The sequence below is a fragment of the Pseudophryne corroboree genome, chromosome 1 (genome assembly GCF_028390025.1).
Source record: "Pseudophryne corroboree isolate aPseCor3 chromosome 1, aPseCor3.hap2, whole genome shotgun sequence".
Classification (NCBI taxonomy): Eukaryota; Metazoa; Chordata; class Amphibia; order Anura; family Myobatrachidae; genus Pseudophryne; species Pseudophryne corroboree.
Window position 1 is genome coordinate 1017796404 of NC_086444.1, and position 20734 is coordinate 1017817137.

General features: G+C 42.8%; 1 protein-coding gene across 2 annotated transcripts in view; it reads right to left on the minus strand.

Moving 5' to 3' along the window:
• Nucleotides 1-1198: 1198 nt before the first annotated feature.
• Nucleotides 1199-20734, minus strand: part of AGA (aspartylglucosaminidase) — a 37639-nt gene continuing 18103 nt past the window's right edge. Inside the window, exons 3-10 of one of the 2 annotated variants that reach the window (XM_063920669.1) lie at nt 19127-19239; nt 12519-12631; nt 11052-11169; nt 10872-10947; nt 7642-7749; nt 4623-4756; nt 3209-3340; nt 1199-1405 (exon numbers count right to left, since the gene is read on the minus strand). In XM_063920669.1, the coding sequence (XP_063776739.1) occupies nt 3240-3340; nt 4623-4756; nt 7642-7749; nt 10872-10947; nt 11052-11169; nt 12519-12631; nt 19127-19239 (763 nt within the window). In that variant the 3' untranslated portion in view covers nt 1199-1405; nt 3209-3239. The remainder of the gene's footprint in view (nt 1406-3208; nt 3341-4622; nt 4757-7641; nt 7750-10871; nt 10948-11051; nt 11170-12518; nt 12632-19126; nt 19240-20734) is intronic. The other variant, XM_063920670.1, reaches the window with a different exon arrangement.

Here is a 20734-nt window from a genome sequence, read left to right on the forward strand (position 1 = left end):
ATACACACCCCACTTATAAGGCTATTTTGGCAGAAGCCAAAAAACTTACCACTATGCTTTTGAACTGTGGGAGGAATTTGGGGCACCCAGAGGAAATCTACGCTAACATTGGGAGAACATACAACCTCCAAACCGTTAGTGCCCTGGTCAATGCTAACCTCTGTGCTGCCCCGTAAAATAGAAGCAGTAATATATCCATTTCTAAATCTATATTGCATTAACATTTAAAGAAGGCATCAAGAGCGTGTGTGTGTGTGTGTGTGTGTGTGTGTGTGTGTATATATAGAGTCTAATGGAAAAGGGAAAAGTACACCCCCTCTCAAATCTTTTTTTCCCATTATTAGACATAATTAACAATCTTCTAAATCTGCAATTCCCAGAGCTGGGTACACACTATATGATATATTGGACGATGTTGCATCTGCGATGGATCGCAACAGCCACCTTATAGTGTTCACCCACAAATCCAACATTTGATGAATTGGATGTTTGCATCTCCCCATTAGGTGTGCTGCACATCTACTGGGACAATTCAATGTCCGGCGCTGTGCTATTACGTGCAACATGTAACAATACACTTCATCGTTTGGTTGCACCATTATCAAGTGTGTACCCAGATTTACATTTGGTAAATCTTCTCTCTTGTGAGATAACATGTTGTTTTGTCATTATTCCACAACAAAAATAAGCAAACATGATTAAGCTATATGTGTAAAAGTAAGTACACCCTGACCACTTCCACAATAAGATTAGCAATGTGAGCGACGAGCTGCTAAGTGAACGTCATTATTTGATAGTCAAGAAGTGCCACTGTCTGTAAAAGCAGACACTTTGGCAGCTTGGCCTGAAGCACTCAGGTTTGGTTTCTCCTGCCAAAGAAGAAAAAAAAACTGCATTGGGGTTGATTAAATTCAATGTGAATTGAATAGCTTTGGCAAGGAGGTCCCGAAGATATTCAATTCAGCATGCTGCTATGTTGGAAAATGCCGGTACTTGCGACTTAAACAGTGTTTAGTTGTGAGAACAGGCATTCTCCAACTTAAGTGCCTCGTTAGGGCACAAAACAGCATCACAGACCTAGTTTTGTCGGATTTCTGCTCGCACCCATGAGAGCTGTGCTGAGGATCTCATAAGCGTTCCATGATGAATAACTCCCATAATCAAGACAAGACAACAAAACATTGCAGTACAGCTTAGATATGCAAAGTTGCACTGGAGCAAGATGTGTATTTTACATTGTAGAAGAAAAGGTGGTTACACAGTTATGCATTAAAAGTTGTCTTTACTGTGTGGACAATACATAATCTTCATTGTTTCTCCCAAAGTTCCTGGGGATAAACAGAGGCTGTAGCACTAGCCCAAGAAAACGATAACTTGTGTCCATATAAATTCTGGTCCCATAAATCTGTAAATAAATTGTTGGTTTATGCTTCGGTCTTCTTACATCATAGCATTGCCTGCTAAGACCAGTATGTTTAAAAATTACAAACTTTTCCCATAAAGAAATAATTTCTTATAATTATAATAAAGAACTATTACCCCACAGATGACAGGAGTCACTCATGTCAGGCTTATTGTGTGACAGGAACTTTGGACAAATTGCTATTGTTGCCGAGGAAGAGCTGTCCAGAAAGAAGTATGTACATAAAAACAGGACTTTACGCACTGCTTAGTGCTATAGTGCTTACTAAATCTAAAGGAAAGTACAAATTAACTGTCTGCTAGTGTTTTTACAGACTAGCTAACATTCATAAAAAAGCTAAGCTTCCTATTGCAATTCAAGCGCAATTACCTTGAAAAAGAAGCCATAGAATACCAACAGTCTGCAATAATCCGATGTGCAGCAAGTAGTGGTTTAATACTTTATACATTGAGCTAAATGTAATGTGTTTCTGTAACAATCTTTTTAGTTAACCACACACAATACTGTTCACCGTATAGCCTGGCTTTTAATTATATAGGTACCACCTGTAAGGGAGTGCTCAAAAGCAACACTATATGCTAGACATGCCAGAACAGTGCTTTAGGCAGTAATATCACTTGTAACAAAAGGGATTTCTGTAATTTCCACGGATCGGTGCAAGGGAAATGCTGCCCGATGGGAACCTTTGACTCAGAATTGGATATCACCCCTTAATCCAAGAAAGTATACAAATCTTTCTTTAGATTAGTAATATCACTTGCCCTAGATATACTGTAGTAAGTGCATCTTGTCTGATAACTACTGAAACTGTTCTTTTACAATGAGTAGTTAGGGGTCTATTCATGAAGCAGTGAAAAGAGTGGAGAAGTGAACCTGTGGAGAAGTTGCCCATGGCAACCAATCAGCTGCTCTGTATAATTGTTTAGTATGCAAATTATAAATGTTACTTCAATGCTGATTGGTTGCCATGGCCAACTTCTCCATTGGCTCACTTCTCCACACTTTTCACTGCTTCATGAATAGACCCCTAAGTGATCTTCATACAACTATAGTAGATTCCACATGGCAGGTACCTCCAGTTTATCAGATTATCACTCGTCACTTTACCAAACATGCTCAAGATTGCCAAATCTCTCCTGGAATGACAGGTGGGAACTAATTTCCTATAACTGCTGCCTAACATCAATATCTAATACTGTGAAGTACATGAAACTGCCATACAGGTTTTGGAATGTCACAATTACAGCATTAAACTTAAAATGTTATTTCTGATGAATAAGAGTTCTTGGGGGAGAAAAAAAACATTACCCTAGAGCACAGGTTCTCAAACTCGGTCCTCAGGACCCCACACAGTGCATGTTTTGCAGGTCTCCTCACAGAATTGAAGTAAAATAATTAGCTCCACCTGTGAACCTTTTAAAATGTGCTAGTGAGTAATGAATACACCTGTGCTCCTACTGGGTTACCTGCAAAACATGCACTGTGTGGGGTCCTGAGGACCGAGTTTGAGAACCTGTGCGCTAGAGCATACTTGCCTACCTGACCCTCTCCATGAGGGAGAAAATGCTCTGTTCCTGGACTTTCCTGGTAATGTATGATTGCCATCACCTGTGGTGAGCTAGTTAATTGATAAGAAAGCTGTTTCACCACAGGTGATGGCAATCACACATTACCAGGAAAGTCCAGGAACAGAGCATTTTCTCCCTCATGGAGAGGGTCAGGTAGGCAAGTATGCCCTAGAGTGTTTTACAACAAAAATTTTTAGAAGAAGGATATGCCTTTTACCCTGTTATAAACACTCCAATCAAATATGATACTACTGGCAATCCACCGTTTCATCCAGTGGCTGTGAAAGTCCAGGCTTCAAAATGGTGTAGTGAAATTGAGAGAAACCTGGAACCTTACTGCAGGCAGCACCTATAAAAAGGTATAGAATTCAATGTGTTAATTTGTATAGTTTCAAGTATAAAACCTTTTTGGATATACTGAAGAAACAACATCTTATGCATCAGTAGTTTCCAAAATATTTTTCAGTCAGAATAACAAATGCCATGTTGATCTATACAATGACCTTACACCATATAGCACATTTACTACAATTAAAATGCAACTCAGAATCTACCATGTAACTTAATAAACCCCTGCAGCATCTTAATGATTAAAGAGTAACGAGCTTCTCCAAGTCTGATCTCGCATACACAAATCTGTGGGAAGTAAAAGATCAAAGTATGAAGTAAGCATTGTAAGATAATAAGTCTTATTGATTGGTAAATTGTACTCACTGCTAAACTAAACCAGACTAATGAGATATCCGGCACAAAGAAGGGTCTCTGATTGCTTTGAAGTCTCAGATCTTTCTATATATTTATGCAAAACAAAGCTAGGTTTAAATGCTATGTTCCATCATTATAGTGAGCAATTTGTAAAAGGGATTTCTGAAGATTTGCTAAGGGACCTTGTTATATAGAACTCTGCTGCTGATTGGAACTTGAAACTAGCTTAATCTTTGTCTTGTTGGTTCCATGTTCTGGTCATGCAATTAAAAAGAAAGTATAACATTTTACCCTAAATATATTTTCAGAATTTGTTTGATATTATTTTCCTTTATGAGTAGTAAAGATCAGTGCAATTAATTGTTGATGTAGCAGGACTGCTAAATTGGGAATGTGGTAGAGGTCTCATGTTTACCCTCATGCCCACTGTGTTCCTAAGAAACTTTCTGTTAAAATGCCTCAGTGATGTCACCATTCATACGTGAATTAGCATACTGCTTGGGATTATCAGCCAAGTCTGCAGCTTTATATGATCGTTTGGCCTATATTGCAAATCTTCAAATATCCTCCAGCACTGTCAATGTGTTTGTCTGTCCTGTAAGCCTGTCTTCCAGTCATTGTGGGACACATGTACTTGGAGAGTGATACAGTGGGGAGAGATAAAGTACCAACCACTCAGCTTCTGTCGTTTTTCAAAGACAGCCTGTAACATGACAGTTAGGAGTTGATTGGTACATCTCCACCTACAGTACGTGAGATATTTCTCCAAGCACTAGAATACATATCAATGTACAGCACTATACTCTCACATTCATATGCTTTACAGAACACTTGCAGAATGACTATTATAAAAACAGCTAATGCAAAGTAATATTTCTCTGAGAATTTCAAGTTTTTATTTTTCACATCCATATATTTAAAATTACCATAGGTTCCTGTCTTGTTGGCACAGATGATGGCCCCAAAAAAGACTGGAACATGTTTCTGGATCCTAGCAATGGCTTTCTGACATGCAGCGCTGGGATCGGCTCCCATCCTCATGTTCTCCACCGCCTGGTAACTGCAACAGCACAATTATCGGTTTCACTCCCATTGCAGAGCCTCTGAGTACATAACTGCACAACAACAAGCATGGCTCACATTAACTTTTCTAACAAGAGCTGCCGTAGTTTTATCTCCCATGAGCCTGGTCTGCAAGTGTACATCTATTTGAAAAGATTTAATTTGCATACTACCACTGTGAAGTGGACGTGTATATATATTTATTTATTTATTTAAATTTAATGTATTATAATAGATTTTGCTGAAAGGTAAATGGCTGTGACGTTAAGCCCTATTGCTAGATCACCTCTTGCCCGGTTACTACCACAGCTTTCCATTCTGGGATTCCTCCCGGCATCTGTATTGAATCTGTTATAGGGATATTAGCAATGTCTTCATGATGTCATTCCATTTCTCAATTTCCCTACAAGTTGCTTACAGATAAGAAAAGTGATCCCAGAGAGGAAAATGTAGCGGCATAATAGTTACAAGATGCTAGCAGCTACTCATTGTATTATGCTGTGCTATACACAGACACTTTTCAGTTGATATTCATGTAATAAAACTCAGAAACTTGCCCTACAGTTAAGGCGCGCACACATTTTATATTTTTCAAAACTACGCTAACACTTAGATGTGGCATGTAGTGTGCAGCTTCCCCTCACTGTTCAGTGCTCTATATAAATAAACATAATGTGCAGACATGGTGTCAGTAACTTTATATGCAGATGTTTCCTCATGCACCTAGCGTCAATACGCCCTGTACAATTAAACTGCTCTGTTCTTTTTCTTTAAGTTTTGTGTCTTATTCGCATCTCAGAGAAACATCCCTCAAAGTGTACTGTGACAGTAACCGCACTGGAATTAGTATTAAACACGTACAACGTAGCAGATGAAGCCCAACGGAACTTGGGCAAAACCACCACGGCATCCTAGCACTTAGTATTCAGGCTCATTCAGACACAGATGTACAAATGTCACACATCAGTTTCACGATATTGGTCCCTTGGCAAATGAAGATTGGTCCCCTTAGAGCAGGGGTGGGCAATTATTTCAGCTGAGGGGCCACTTAACACTTTCCAATGAGTACTCGATGGTCGCCATAGGCATGCGCCAAACATATAGGGGTGTGGCTTCATGGGGAAGGGGCGTGGCCACAAAATAATACAGATTCATATTAGGCTGCACAATAGTCTCTATTATACAAATTACTCTAGGTAGAGCCCCTATCACACATTTCGCCAGGTAGAGCCCTCTTTTACACATTACAGCAGGCAGAGCCCCCTTTTACACATTACGGCAGACAGAGCCCCCTTTTACACATTACGGCAGACAGAGCCCACTTTTACACATTACGGCAGACAGAGTCCTTCTTTTACACATTACGGCAGACAGAGTCCTTCTATTACACATTACGGCAGACAGAGTCCTTCTTTTACACATTACGGCAGACAGAGTCCTTCTTTTACACACAACTTTGAGGGGAGGGGGAGAATCGGGTGTTACAGCCATGGCTCTCTGTCAGCTTTGGTGGGGGTAGACTTTAAGTTATGGCAGTGGCAGGGAGGAGTGGGGGCAGGGAGGAGTGGGGGCGGGGGGGGGGGGGGCGCATTACAGCCCGCAGGTCACTAAGCTTTGGGGTGGGTTGGACATTAAGATGCTGCGCTGGCAGTGAGACGGGAGTGGGCCCAGGCATTGCGGCTCAGCCTCACAGTAAACTCCTGCGGCTGCGGGGGGGATCGGGCGTTACAGCCTGCGGGTCACAAGCTCAAGATCGGGAGGACGGCTTTAAAGTGCAGTGGCGGCATGGAGATGGGAAGGGGGGGGTCGGGTATTACAGCCCGCAGCTCACTGTAAACTCCGGAGGCTGCTGCAGCAGGGGGATCTGGCAGTATTGCCTGCGGCTCATGCTCCATCAGGGGGAGGGGGTGTTCACTGGTCATGCTGCACTGTAAACTGCACGCCTGTTGTTGGGATGCTCAGTGTAACCTGAGGGGGTGGAGCTACTTATACACGTTATAACCCAGTAGAGCCGCTTATACCACAGTACAGTTGCTTATACACGGCACACCACAGTACAGACCTTAACGGAAAAAATAAAAATAAGTATTTTGTATTTCTTTTTTAAATAGAACCCTAAACCTTTGGAAATAAATGTAAGAAAATCATAAATAAAAGCTGGGAAACCACCAGCAAGGTGTCGGCAGTCATATTAATATGTACCGTATGTTCCCTTTTCAACAAATAAGCAGCCTTGAACCGATCACAGTTGACAGTTTGTTCTCCAGATCCCTCTCCTCTGAGTGGGTCCAGGTACTGTAGTTGGTATCTCAGGAGTGGCAACTGTGCCAAATCTCTCTGTTCTGCATGATGGCTGGCGTGTGGAGGGTGGTGAGCGGCGGCCAGCAGGCGGTGAGAAGTGAGCGGCGGGTGGCGAGTAGTGAGTGGTGAGCAGCGACCGGCAAATGGTGAGTGGCTGGGGGTGAGAGGTGATCGGCAAGACGCGGGCGGCAGAGAGAGTGACGGTGACTTCATCAGAGCTCAGCTCCCGCTGCCCGCTGGAGAGATCCGCTGTTGCTGCACAGGCACACTCTTCTTGAGATGGCTCCGCCCCCTGCGCTGCCCAGCACCTAAGAGGTCGGAAAGGAAATCCCGGTCAGCAGCCCCTGTGACGTGACCGGGATTTCCTCAGCGGCGCCGCGTCTCCCGGAGCTGCTATAGCGCAATGACAAGCAGCTCAGCCGGTCGGGCCGCTTGTCATTGCACACTGGTGGGGGACAGCGGGCCAGGCAGGATCGGTTCGCGGGCCGCATGTTGCCCACCCCTACCTTAGAGTATGCTCTTGGGAAGAATTGTATCAACAACTGAAAGCAATCTGCTGGAATCCTAACAATCCGAAATTACCTAGGCAAGAAACGCATCATGATATCGCCATCACCTGTGGCTGCCGCTCCTCCCACGGAGCTGTCTGCATAGGATCCAGATCCAATTATTGGCGAGTCTCCCACACGTCTTGAAATAAAATTAAATATTATATTGTTACATTGTTTACCCATACATTTATTCTTGACATAATGGGGTAAATTAACGAAGATGGGAGTTCTATTTAAGATGGGATGTTGCCCATAGCAAATAAACAGATTCTACTTCTCATTTATCTAGCACCTTCTAGAAGATAAGACCTGGAATCTGATTGGTTGCTATGGGCAACATCCCATCTTGCATAGAATTCCCATCTTAGTAAATTTATTCCAATGAGTGCATATAGCATGCTTTATATGAGAAATTATGTGTTTTATATTAAAGGTTTCCCCTATTACTGTGGCACCCCTCTGCTCATTATGGCTTACGCTTATTACTTGTACCCAAACCAAGTTGTGTGTTATCTCATACCATGGTATCCTTCAAATTTAAACCTACTGTAGTGCACTCCCGTTTTGTTTTATCCTGTTTGGTTGCAGGCTAAGGAGACAGTCTATTTATCAAGCAGTGGAAAGCTACACCCTGTATTATTGCTTATCCACAATTGCCTTAACATCGCTTATAACGAAAACCTTTGAAAGGTTAGTTATGGGGTATATACAGGAAAGCATCCCGGTTGATCTAGACCCACCCTTTCCTGTTTGCTAATAAGCCTCATAGATAGACTGATGATGCCACCCTTACTTTAATCACAGATTACTTTCACATTTAGAATTTACGTGCTCTTTTGCAGGAATGTTGTTTGTGGACTATAGTTCAACCTTTTATACAGTTATTTCGATGTCTCTAGTGTGTAAATTATCTCATCTAGGTCTAAATAACTTTGGGGGTAATTCAGATCTGATCGCTGCTGTGTGATCACGTCCTAACTGCGCATACACGCGCGTCGCACAACAACAGGCATCGCCGGTCAGCGACAGGATGGTGCGAAAAATTCAATCGCACAACGTTCACAAGGTGATTTACAGGCCGTTTATGGATGGCAACTGAGCGTTTACAGGGAGTGTCTGGAAAAACGCAGGCGTGTCTGACGTCGGCTCCGGCCCCAATCAGCCTCTTCTCATCGCACTGTAAGAGTAAGTCCTGGGTTTCACACAGACTGCACAAAGTGGATTTTCGCAGCTCAGCGTACACATGCGATCGCACACTTGCACAGCGAATTTACATTCTCCCTGGAGGCGGCAACTATCTGAACGCAGGACAGCGATCAGATCTCTATTACCCCCTTTGTAAATGGATCCTGGATTTTCTGACAAATAGGCCAGAGGCTGTTACATTGCATAATCTCTTATGGAGCGGGCTCATAATTAGTACAGGAGTACCTCAGGGATGTGTGTTGAGCCCCCTGTTGTACTCTCCGTTTACTTATGATTGTCGGGCTCGGATTCAGTTCACATCATTAAATTTGCTGACGATACTGCCATTTTATTAGTAAAAAAATTAGTAAGAGTAGAGATCTGAGGGCTCTAGGTTGGAAACTTGAAGTCAAGACAACCATTTATTTTTAATGTAAAATAGACTAAAGAAATACTTGTAGATTCCAGGAAATTGCATAAACAGCCCCTTTGCCTATTAGTACTGAATGGTCAGGAAGTGGAGATTGTGGAGTCTGTATCAACATCTCTAAAGACTTGTCTTGGAGTATTCACACACAATGTGTTATTAAAAAGGCCCAACAACGTTTGTTTTTAAGGAAAATGCACATGTCAGGAATATGTAAGAAAATCCTAGTTAACTTCTACTCGTTTGTTAGAGAATGTCCTTACATATGGAATTGTGGTGTGGTTTGGAACGTGCACAGGAGTCTGAGCGTAAGTCTCTTCAGAGGGTGATAAAAACCGAAAGTAGAGCTATTGGAGTTAATCTACCCAGTATTCAGAGTCTATATAAGAAAAGGCTTCTTACCAAGGTGAAAAGCATCCTGGGAGATTTAGCACATCCAAATCTCAGGATGTTGATATCTAATAAGCAATATCGATCTATTCTTTGTCAGACTAGCCATCTAATAGGCAGCTTTTTTCAGACCGCAATAAATGTGTTAAATAAAACAAATCTTAAATAATGGAGTTATTCTGGAGAGGATATACTTTGTTCTAATGGTTTCTGTACTTGCTCATGTTTAAACTTCGTTGGTTGTTCATGCATGTGAACCATTGATGACAATAAAGTATTATTACTACTACTACTACTACTACAGTGGTGATTAATTTCATTTGAATACATTTTTGGAATAAGATTCTGGAACTGGAAGCCCATAACCTAGGCTTTATGTGCAGTGAATACTCACGTGCACAGGTACACTGGACTAGCTGGCAAGGCAGTAATTGGCTTCTGTTTGCTGCCAGCAAGTATCGCCAGATAGATGAGCACTACTCAGCTGTTCCAGCGTATTTTTACTGATACATTGGCCTGAACAAGAATTTCAAAGCTTTATAGGACCATATTGATAGGCCTCCGAAAGGGGTGTTGTATGCTATGCCGGCGCTTGGGATCCCAGCGTCCAGCATACCGGCGCTGGGATCCCGACTGCCAGCATGCAGGCAGCGGGGTGAGCACAAAAAAGAGCCCCTTGTGGGCTAGCTTCGCTCGCCGCGCTATTTATTCTTCCTCCAGGGGTGTCATGGACACCCCAAGAGGGAGAATAGTTGTCGGGATTCTGGCGCCGGGATCCCGACAGCCGGCATATCAAATGCCTCCCCTCCGAAAGCTCTCTTATAATAATCACTGATGCTATTAGATTGTAAAGTGTTCTTGCATGAATTAAACCTTTATTTTGTAATGTTGCTCTCAAGCAACATGAATTTCATATTACAGCTATGCGGTACAATGATGTTTACATTTTACCCTTTCTGAGGCAGTGATGCCTGTAGCGACCGCTAAATGTGTGTGCTTTTATAGCAATCTGCTGTTTCAGAAGATCCAAAATTCAGTTAGGTGAAAATATAATAAATTAAAAAATATATTTTTGGAATATTCAATGATTGCTAAATAAAGGGTTAATATATAAAGTAAATGATATATTTTGGGTAATGCAATATATTAAACGGTGTTCTATTTATTAAACGGGTATAGTTCAGGCAAGAGTCACTTAATGAAGGGAGCGAGATAAGCATCATGGACTTACACAATATTGCAAAGTGTCATTCACTTACCCAGGGATTTTATGAGATGCTCCATTTGTGGAGGTCCCAGTAGCTACATTACCCTGTCTGTCAACTGCAATCATTCCTAATAGGAGGGAAAAAGTTAATTATGTATTTTTAATTTTAGTTATAGTAAATAGTAGCATCTTTAAACTAGAACTTTTAACTTTTGTATCAAGACATGTTTACCGATGGTATCGTGGCTGCGCAAATCTATATTTTTCTTTGGAGAAGATGTTTCTCGATCTTGTAGTCCTCGGACAGCTTTATAAGGGCCACATGACTTTGCAGGATCTGGAGTTACATTCTGTAAATCATATATAGCAAAGTGGTAATGTGTCTATTCATAATACATATTTCATTTTATATAAACTTTAACCTAGTTTTCAACAAAACAAAGTACTGACCTAAGATATGCACATGAAAACATTTGGTTGAGTACAGATGTGTCCTAATACACTTAGCCTCAATATGCCATGTGGCGTGAGGCGCGCCAAGAATTGTAGCATCGAATGTGCGTCTTGTCGGAATCCAATGTGACAAAACCACTTCCAAAAAGTGCACTGTTTCATTTGAAATGCAACACTTGTATATCGGTATGTGATGGAGTCTGATTATGTATACAAAAAACAATGGAACTTGGCTGCATCGTAGCACTTCATATACAGATTCATACTCATTTGCTCACAGTTATACAAGTGTTGCATATCAAATTAATCACTGCAGTATCATGAAGCGGTTTAGTCGTACCACGTTGCAATTAAGACGCACATTAGCATGAAAAAGATGTGAAAAACACATGGAACCTGTCACACCAAGAAGGGATGTTTGCACAACTGAACTATTGGGAGACATCTGTATACCACAAGGCACAACAACTGACTAGGGTGTCTTCACTTTATTATTATCCATCCATGTAACTCCAGTGTGATAGAAAAACCCGTTACCAAATAAATCAGACTTCTTACAACAGTCCCGATAATTTCAGGAGATTATTACACGAAGGTCGAATTCTTGCCGATTTTCTGACTGTCGGAAAATTCGTCACTGATTGAATATACCCCATAAACTGACAGTGGTCTTCTTCCAACCAGGTTAATGACATGCCTGTTTATCAGTCTGAAGGTTAATGATCTGATTATCACACACATTTTGCAGTCAAACGTGGTATAATATAGGCTCAATTGAAGTTATTTTTCCTTTGTAGACTGCTCTTGAAAAGAAATATAGTTATTATATAAAGGCATATTTTTGTATATTTGTACTTTTTATTAACCTGAAGCCATCTCAATGCAACCTCTGCATGACATCCTATCAAGTTAAGGTGAATTTTACTCTGTATGCAAACTACAGTCTAACTCTTTAATCCATTATCGGATTTGTAGCCCATGCGCTGTGCTACTAAATCTTGACTTTTACAATAACATTTTAATCAGATTTAAAAACCAATTTACTTAGTTCTTTTCGTATTGTAACAAAATCTGAAAAATTCCTATTTTTAAAACCCAGAGGATGTCATGAGATGTTACCATTGTGTGTGTGAAACAAGTAAAACATGTTCTCTCTTCTAGAACTTTGTAGTAGTCATAACACATTTATAACAATTATGGTGCAATTATTTCATGTAAATAAGTATAATGTATCATTGATACTTACCTTACGAAAGTTTGGTTGACAGTTCTGATTGAGCCATTTTGTATAAATAGATAATGATCTGTTGCTGGTTAAGTCTTCACATACAAAACCCATACTCTCAGCAAACAAGGATGCTAAAAATTGATACATTTTATAAGTTACAGTCTGAATTTAATTGTTATGATCTTGCCTTTTTCTTGCTGCCTCAAACTAGCCCTTTACAGATTACACTTCGTAAAGTTAAATTGAAACATTTAAAAGCGCGAGACAGAACTTATTGAGCTATAAAAATATGTCTTCTAAACGCAATGCAAACCTTTTTCAATTTCATAACAAATCGGGCAGACTCCATTCTGTGGAGTGAAATTGCTCTCTACAATTCCTAGTATTATTGTTGCAAATATCACTGAACTTACAAGAACAGTCTCAATTGGCTCTTGTATAATTGAAGTTGCCTTCCTTGCATTATTTCCATAATAAATTTGCATGTGTCCACGGAAACGTTAAAGTGGCAGTAAACTTGGGAAAGAAAAATTGATATGTCGTACAACAGCATCAAATGTGCTATCTGGAACTAGGTCTGCTTGTTTTTACCTATAAAATAATTCTGAAGCTGCTCTCTTGCAGATGCTCATATTCCTATGAGATATCAACCAACATCCTAAATCACTGACTAAAATAATAAACTGGCTTGTAGCTGCAAAATATGTTACAAACAATGTTCATCTCCTCTACCTTTTTCTATATAAAACAAATAGTCTAATATACTGTAAGTATATGATTACTATTTTCTTTCTTTTTACTTACATATGTGGAGTTTATTTCACTTTCAGGTTAACACCAATTATGAACACAACTTTTTAGGGGATTTCCACCATCATATTTTTCTAAATGTGTAGTTCTTAATTAAGAGGCAAGTTATTATTCACTTTCCCTATGCTGAAAAGAAAATCTTTCAACATGCACTAACATCTAGTACACGCATTCCCAAAATTTGGTCCTCAAGGCACACTTAAGCCGGGTACATTATATATTGTGGCCCTGCTTGCAATTACAGTACATGCTGCAGACTGAATGTAGACTGTGTGAACTGTTGGAGCTGGAGAACCACTGAGCTAGTAAAAATAGGATTCTAATTACCTACCGGTAAAACCTTTTCTCGTAGTCCATAAGGGATATTGGGGAGACTTAGTATGATGGAGTACAGACGGGGTCCAAAGGAGCCGGTGCACTAAAAATTTATTCAACTGGGTGTGCTGGCTCCTCCCCTCTATGCCACCTCCCACAGGCAGTTATAGGTAAAATAGTGCCCAAAGGAGAAAGGACATACTTGAGAGAAGGAACATAATAACAATGAGTGGTGAGATTTACACAACAGCACACCACTAACATAAAACGACTAGCAATGGCTGGTAACAACAACAGCAGCTGAACAGGTAACCATAGAAAGAGAACCTGCAGAAAAGTCAACGCACTGGGGCGGGTGCCCAATATCCCTTATGGACTACGAGAAAAGGATTTACCGGTAGGTAATTATAATCCTATTTTCTATAGCATCCATAAGGGATATTGGGGAGACTTAGTACGATGGGGACGTCCCAAAGCTTCCAGAACGAGTGAGAACGTGCGGAGACTTCTGCAGCACCGCCTGCCCAAACTGGGTAACCTCTTTGGCCAGGGTATCAAACTTGTAGAATTTTACAAAAGTGTTCTTCCCCGACTAGGTAGCAGCTCAGCAAAGTTGCAAGGCCGAGACTCCATGGGCAGCCGCCCAGGAAGAGCCCACCAATCTTGTAGAGTGGGCCTTCAGAGACTTAGGAACAGGTAAGGCTGCCGACACATAGGCCTGTTGGATAGTAAGTCTAAGTCAACGAGCAATGGACTGCCTTGAAGCAGGGCAACCCTTTTTCTGCGCATCATAGAGCACGAACAAAGAATCCTTTTTTCTGATCCGAGCCGTTCGCTTGACATAGATCTTAAAGGCTCGCACAGCATCCAATGCCTCCGGAGGAGCAGAAGTGCCAGAACTTGATGGAACCATAACAGGTTGATTGAAGTGGAACGCAGAGACAACCATTGCCAGGAACTGCTGCGGAGTCCTGAGCTCAGCTCTGCCCTCATAAAAGACCAAGTAAGGGCTTTTACACGATAAGGCCCCTAATTCCGAGACACGCCTAGCAGAAGCCAGGGCCAATTACATCACAGTCTTCCACGTGAGGTAATTGTCTTCTACCATCATCAGAGGTTCAAACCAGGAGGACTGTAGGAATTCCCACACAATATTCAAATCCCAAGGTGCCGTGGGCGGCACAAAAGGAGGTTGAATGTGAAGCACCCCTTGCAAGAAGGTCTGACCTTCCGTCAATACTGCCAATTTCTTCTGGAAGAAAATTGAGAGGGCTGAAAACTGGACCATAATGGAACCCAGACGTAAGCCTTTATGCACACCAGACTGCAGGAAAGGAGGAAACGTCCCAACTCACAGGCGGATAAATGCATTCCTCGCACAAAGAGACATATCTCCTCCAGATATGATGATAATGTATTGACGTCACAGGTCTCCTGGCCTGAACCATGGTAGCAATAACCTTTTTGGAAAGGCCCTTGTGAGCTAGGATGTTCCACTCAGCTTCCATGCCGTCAAACGAAGCCGCCTTAAGTCCGGGTAGACGAACGGTCCTTGTTGAAGATCTCTTCTCATTGGTAGAGGCCAAGGGTCTTCGACGGACATGTCCAGAAGATCCGCATACCACGCCCTCCGAGGCCAATCTGGGACAATCAGAATTGCCTGGACTCTTTGATTCCCGATTCGATTTAGCACCCTTGGGATCAATGGAATCGGAGGAAACAGGTAGACCAGCCGGTAAGGCCAAGGCGGCGTCAGTTCATCCACTGCCCTCGCATGAGGGACCCTGGTTCGTGAACAATACCAGTGAAGCTTCTTTTTGAGTCGAGAAGCCATCATGTCTATTTGTGGGCTGCCCCACCGGTTGATGATCTGCTGAAACACCAGATGGTGAAGCCCCCACTCTTCCGGGTGGAGATCATGACGACTGAGGAAGTCCCAGTTGTCCACTCCCGGAATGAAGATTGTCTTGCATTTCTTTCTGCCCAGAGGAGTATCTTTGACACCTCTCGCATGCAGGCCCTGCTTTTTGTCCCTCCTTGTCGATTGATGTACGCCACTGCAGTGGTGTTGTCTGACTGTACCTGGATTGCTTGATCCCTGAGCATAGGAGAGGCCTGAAGCAAAGCATTGTAGATCGCCCGAAGTTCCAGAATGTTGATCGGAAGGAGGGCTTCGTGGACTGACCACCTGCCCTGGAACTGAGCCCCCTGGGTGACAGCTCCCCAGACTTGCATCCGTCGTGAGGAGGATCTAATCCTGAATCCCGAAACTTCGGCCTACCAGAAGGTTGGAAGACTGCAGCCACCACAGGAGAGAAATTCTGGCCTGAGGTAGCAGCCAAATTATCTGGTGCATCTGAAGAAGTGAAAAGGACCGCTTGCTCAGGAGATCCAACTGGAAAGTCCTTGCATGGAACCTTCCATACTGGATCGCCTCGTATGAGGAAACCATTTTCCCCAGTAACCGTATACACAGATGTATGGATACCAGAGTAGGCCGGAGAACCATGCGGACAATCTCCTGAAGTGTTCTAGCTTTGTCCTCTGGGAGAGAGACTTTTTGGGCTGCAGTATCCAGTAAGTATGGTGTGACAGAAGCTGGATAGTGTGGTCTATATGGAGCAATAAAAGCTCGTAGTCCAGGTAGGGGACAACATTGACCCCCTGGATCCGGAGTTGGAACATCATTTCCGCCATCACCTTCGTGAGCACCCTCTGAGCCATGGACAGGCCGAAGGGTAGTGCCTGGAACTGGTAGTGATCGTTCAGCAGGGCAAACCTCAGATAGGCCTGATGAGGTGGCCAAATCAGGATATGGAGATAGGCGTCTTTTATATCCAGGGAGACCATGAACTCCCTTTCTTCCAGGCCCGCAATCACCGCTTGCAAAGATTCCATCTTGAACTTGAAAACTTTTTAGGTAAGGGTTCAAAGATTTTAGATTCAAAATGGATCTTACCGAACCGTCCGGTTTCGGAACTACGAACAGGTTGGAGTAGTAACCCTTTCCCTGTTGTTGCTGCGGCACTGGAACAATGATTTGGGATTGGACCAATTTTAGGATGGCCTAACCTTCAAAGCTGGTAAGCTTGATTTGAAAAATCGTTGGGGAGGAGCACTGTCGAACTCCAGTTTGTAGCCCTGGGAAATGAGATCAATGACCCAGGTATCCTGGTAAGAACTTTCCCAGATGCGGCTGAAGTCACGGAGCCGAGCCTCCACCTCGAGATCCCCTCGGGGTGGGTGGGCACCGTCATGCTGAGGCCTTAGTGGAAGCTGTACCGGTGTTCTCCTGAGAACTGGCGATTGCTGGTTTTCTTGGCTTACCTCTGGTGCCTCTAGCCGCGTTGGAGACATCACTGGGCCTAGATCTAAACCTGTTAGACTTAAAGGACTGGGTAGACGGCCCAGGGCAGGAACGCCTAGCCGGCGGGGCTCCTGAGGGGACAAACGTGGATTTCCCCGCAGTAACTTTAGAAATCCACGTATCTAATCTACCCCAAAGAGCCATTCACATGAAAAGGCGAGAGACTCTACACTGCGCTTGGATTCTGCGTCTCCTATCCACTGACGCAACCACAAGGCCTTGCGCGCTGACAGTGCCATAGCAGTGGTCCTAGCATTAACATTGCCTATCTCCTTGAGAGAGTCACACAGGACGCGTGCAGTGTCCTGAATGTGCTTCAGGAAAGTCACTGTAGTGACCAGGGGCATATCCCCCGAGAGGCCCTCCAGAATCTGAGTAGCCCAGGAATGAATGGCATGAGTCATCCAGCAACCCGCTATGACCGGCCTTTGAGACAGACCCGCTGCTGTGTAGATAGAGACTACACTAAAGTCTATCTTCCTATCCTTCATAGTGAAGGAGCCCGGGGCCAGGAGTACCGCCTTTTTGGAAAGGCGCAAGACTGATACGTCCACAGCTGGGGGTTCTTGACAGAATTTTGTGCCTTCAGGAGCAAATGGGAAAGTGTGCAAAAATCGTTTTGACACTTGATACTTTTTGTCTGGATTTTTCCAGGCAAACTTAAACAAGTCATCTAACTCTGCAGAATCAGGGAAAGGGACACTGGGCTTGTTCTGTGTGAAGAAAAACGACTGCTGTGACGCAGTGTCCTCTAGAGGGAGTTTTAACATCCCTTATAGCCAAAATGAGGGGTTCAATACCCTGTGTAGAAGGGGAATCCCCAGTAATAGGTTCCAATTCCTCGCCCTTCTCCAGCATTTCCTCATCTGAATCAGATAGCAATGCAGGTAACCTACATTTTTGTGGAGCCAGATCAGCAACAGCTTGCTGCAATTGTTGTGTCTTTTGAGAATCTGCAGTGAGCTGAGATGACATATCCGACATCATATTTTATAATAGTAGCTAGCCAGGAAGGCTCTTGACTCTCCTGTAATGGCGCCGGAGCTACAGTGTTTTTTATACTGGCAATGTCTCCCAAAATGTTAGTTTAAGCCTCCGCTAGCAAGTGTACCCAGGGGGATATAGCTGGTCCCCCCCAGGAGGGTCCTGTATGCCTCCCCTGCGTGTCAGCCGCACCTTGAACCCGGGACCCCCCTAGCAGGGCCCCCGGTTTATACTCACCACTGTCATCATCTTCAGGCTACTGATAGCGGTGTGCGACGTGCTGCGGTTGAGACCGCAAAGGTGCAGTGCCCCGCGGTGCAAAAACCTCTCTGGTTCTGCAGCGGGGAAGCGGCTCTGACGCCTCGCAAGACCAGTGACCTCCCACCCCCTAAGTCCCACAGTGCAGGTATGCTGTTGCCCAAACAGCATACCGGAAATAATAAAAGTTTAAAAGAAACCAAAGAAAACTCTCTGGAGCTTCAGAGATGTGCATCATCTCCTGAGGGCACTTTTTCTAAACTGTCTGTGGGAGGGGGCATAGAGGGGAGGAGACAGCACACCCTGTTGAAAAAATTTAAAGTGCACCGGCTCCTTTGGACCCCGTCTATACCCCATCGTACTAAGTCTCCCCAATATTCCTTATGGATGCCAGAGAAATGTGATTTTAAGAAGTTACGCACTGCAACCTAGCCAGTGCCCTAGTCTGAAGTTGTAAAACAATCAGGAGGACGCTCGCACTAATGGTCTCCATCCACTACAGACATAACAGGGCTGAAAGCCGCCCCATACTGGCCATGCCGCTGACCAAGGGAGGTGGGGCTGCCAAACAGTAGACATCATGAAGGGTGCTGGGCCACCGGCGACTGCAGTATTTGACCGGAGAGTCCTCACGGCCTGCAGGAGGGGAGGGTCTACAGATACTGTAGGGTGCCTGCCTGGAGCATCTAAAATATATTGGTTTATACGTACAACTGCCCCTGTGTCCCCAAACCTAAATCCATGCTTGCTATTGGACCCAACACAGAATTCCTTCAGGATATAACAGTGCCCAATGCAAAGTGCTCTGACAGCATAAACTAACAGCTTCACATGACAATACAAGATGATAATACATAGCTAAAAAATAATCCAAAATAAAAGAGCATCATACCTGATTCTCCAACTAGAAAGGTGTGCTTTGTGTGCTCCATGACCGCTCTCGCCACACCAATGGCATTCTTTATTCTTCTAAGGTTAGCGACAGCACCGGCTTCCATTGTGTTCCTGATATAAACATAAATATATTCAAGAATGAGTGCATTAACTAAATTCATTAGGTTTATATTATTTTGCTATAGTTTAAAAGCCTCATTTATAATAAGTTTATCAGAAACTTGACATTTATAGGCATTTCAGCAACAGTTACGGTTTGAAAACATTCTAGAAGTAAGCAGATATGACCAATGCCTAGCTGATGAATACATGCAGAAGTATTCTTTGTGCTACAATGTGTAATCTATGTAGCTAGTCATATTCCCAAAAATAACAAGCATCTGTGACACCAGAAAGCTGTCTTTCAAGCCAAACACACATGTAAACTCTTAACAGAATCTCAGTTTTCACAATGTGCTTCCATTACAATGACTGCAAGTTTTTAAAAGTGTTAATCCCTGAACTGGAACCAGAATTGTAGCTGAAAAAATAAATAAGTAAAAATCGAAACAGACTGCTATAAACACAAATGGGTGTAAAACAGAAAAATTATTTGGTGCAATGATTTTCACATTTACTTTTACTTAACGTGTGTTAGAAGCACATCTTAATCATATAATTGTAACACCAATGAGGAGGATTGTGTCACACGGATATATAACGCAACTGGCGATACTGTACATAGAGTGAATGTACAAATTTACACATCCTTGTGTATGTCCGACCTATTTTGAGCTGGACGCAACTTGGCCGGATCGGTCTTCCCATGAAATACGGAATTTTGAATGTGGGAACTAGCCAGTGAAAATGCAATCACACCATACCACCCTGACCTGTGGGAGTGTCATGCATGTGTATCTAAAGCTCTATGCGCAGGAGATAGGGAAGCCTATATCAGATGAATCTCTTGCACCTAGAATATGGCTATAGCGGCTGCTGTAAAATCAATGGGTGGCACAGGTTTCTGCTTGCATGTGCATGAACACCCACATTCGTTAAAGGGATACTAACATTAGCATAAGGTAGGCTAAACAGCCACCTGCAACTTACAGCCAGTTTCTGTGCAACCCCCAAACCTACCCCAGTATGTATACATAATAAGTCTGTAGATAAAATCAGTGTCTTCTCCAATGGAATCATCTTTCATCGTAAATAAGCAGATATATAGTTATATCAATGTCACCTTGCTTAAAGATCGGAATCCATGTCATAGCAAAGTTTTAAAAAGAACATTATATTTAGGTGCCAGTGATTTTGAATTCAGTGGACAATAGGCATCCTGACATTCACACAATAAATCTTGGGCTACTTACAACATAGGTCATCTGCTATTATTTGAAAGTTACTGCTGCTTATTGTCTAGTACAGTGTTTCCCAAGCTCGGTCCTCAAGGCACACTAACAGTTCAGGTTTTAGTGATAGCCATGCTTGAGCACAGATGGTTAAATCAAAATAATAGAGGTGCTAAATTATGGCTATCCTTAAAACTTGGACTGTTAGTGTGCATAAGACCATGGTTGGGAGCCTCTGATCTAGTAGCAACATGTAAAGAAAACAAAATTGTAAA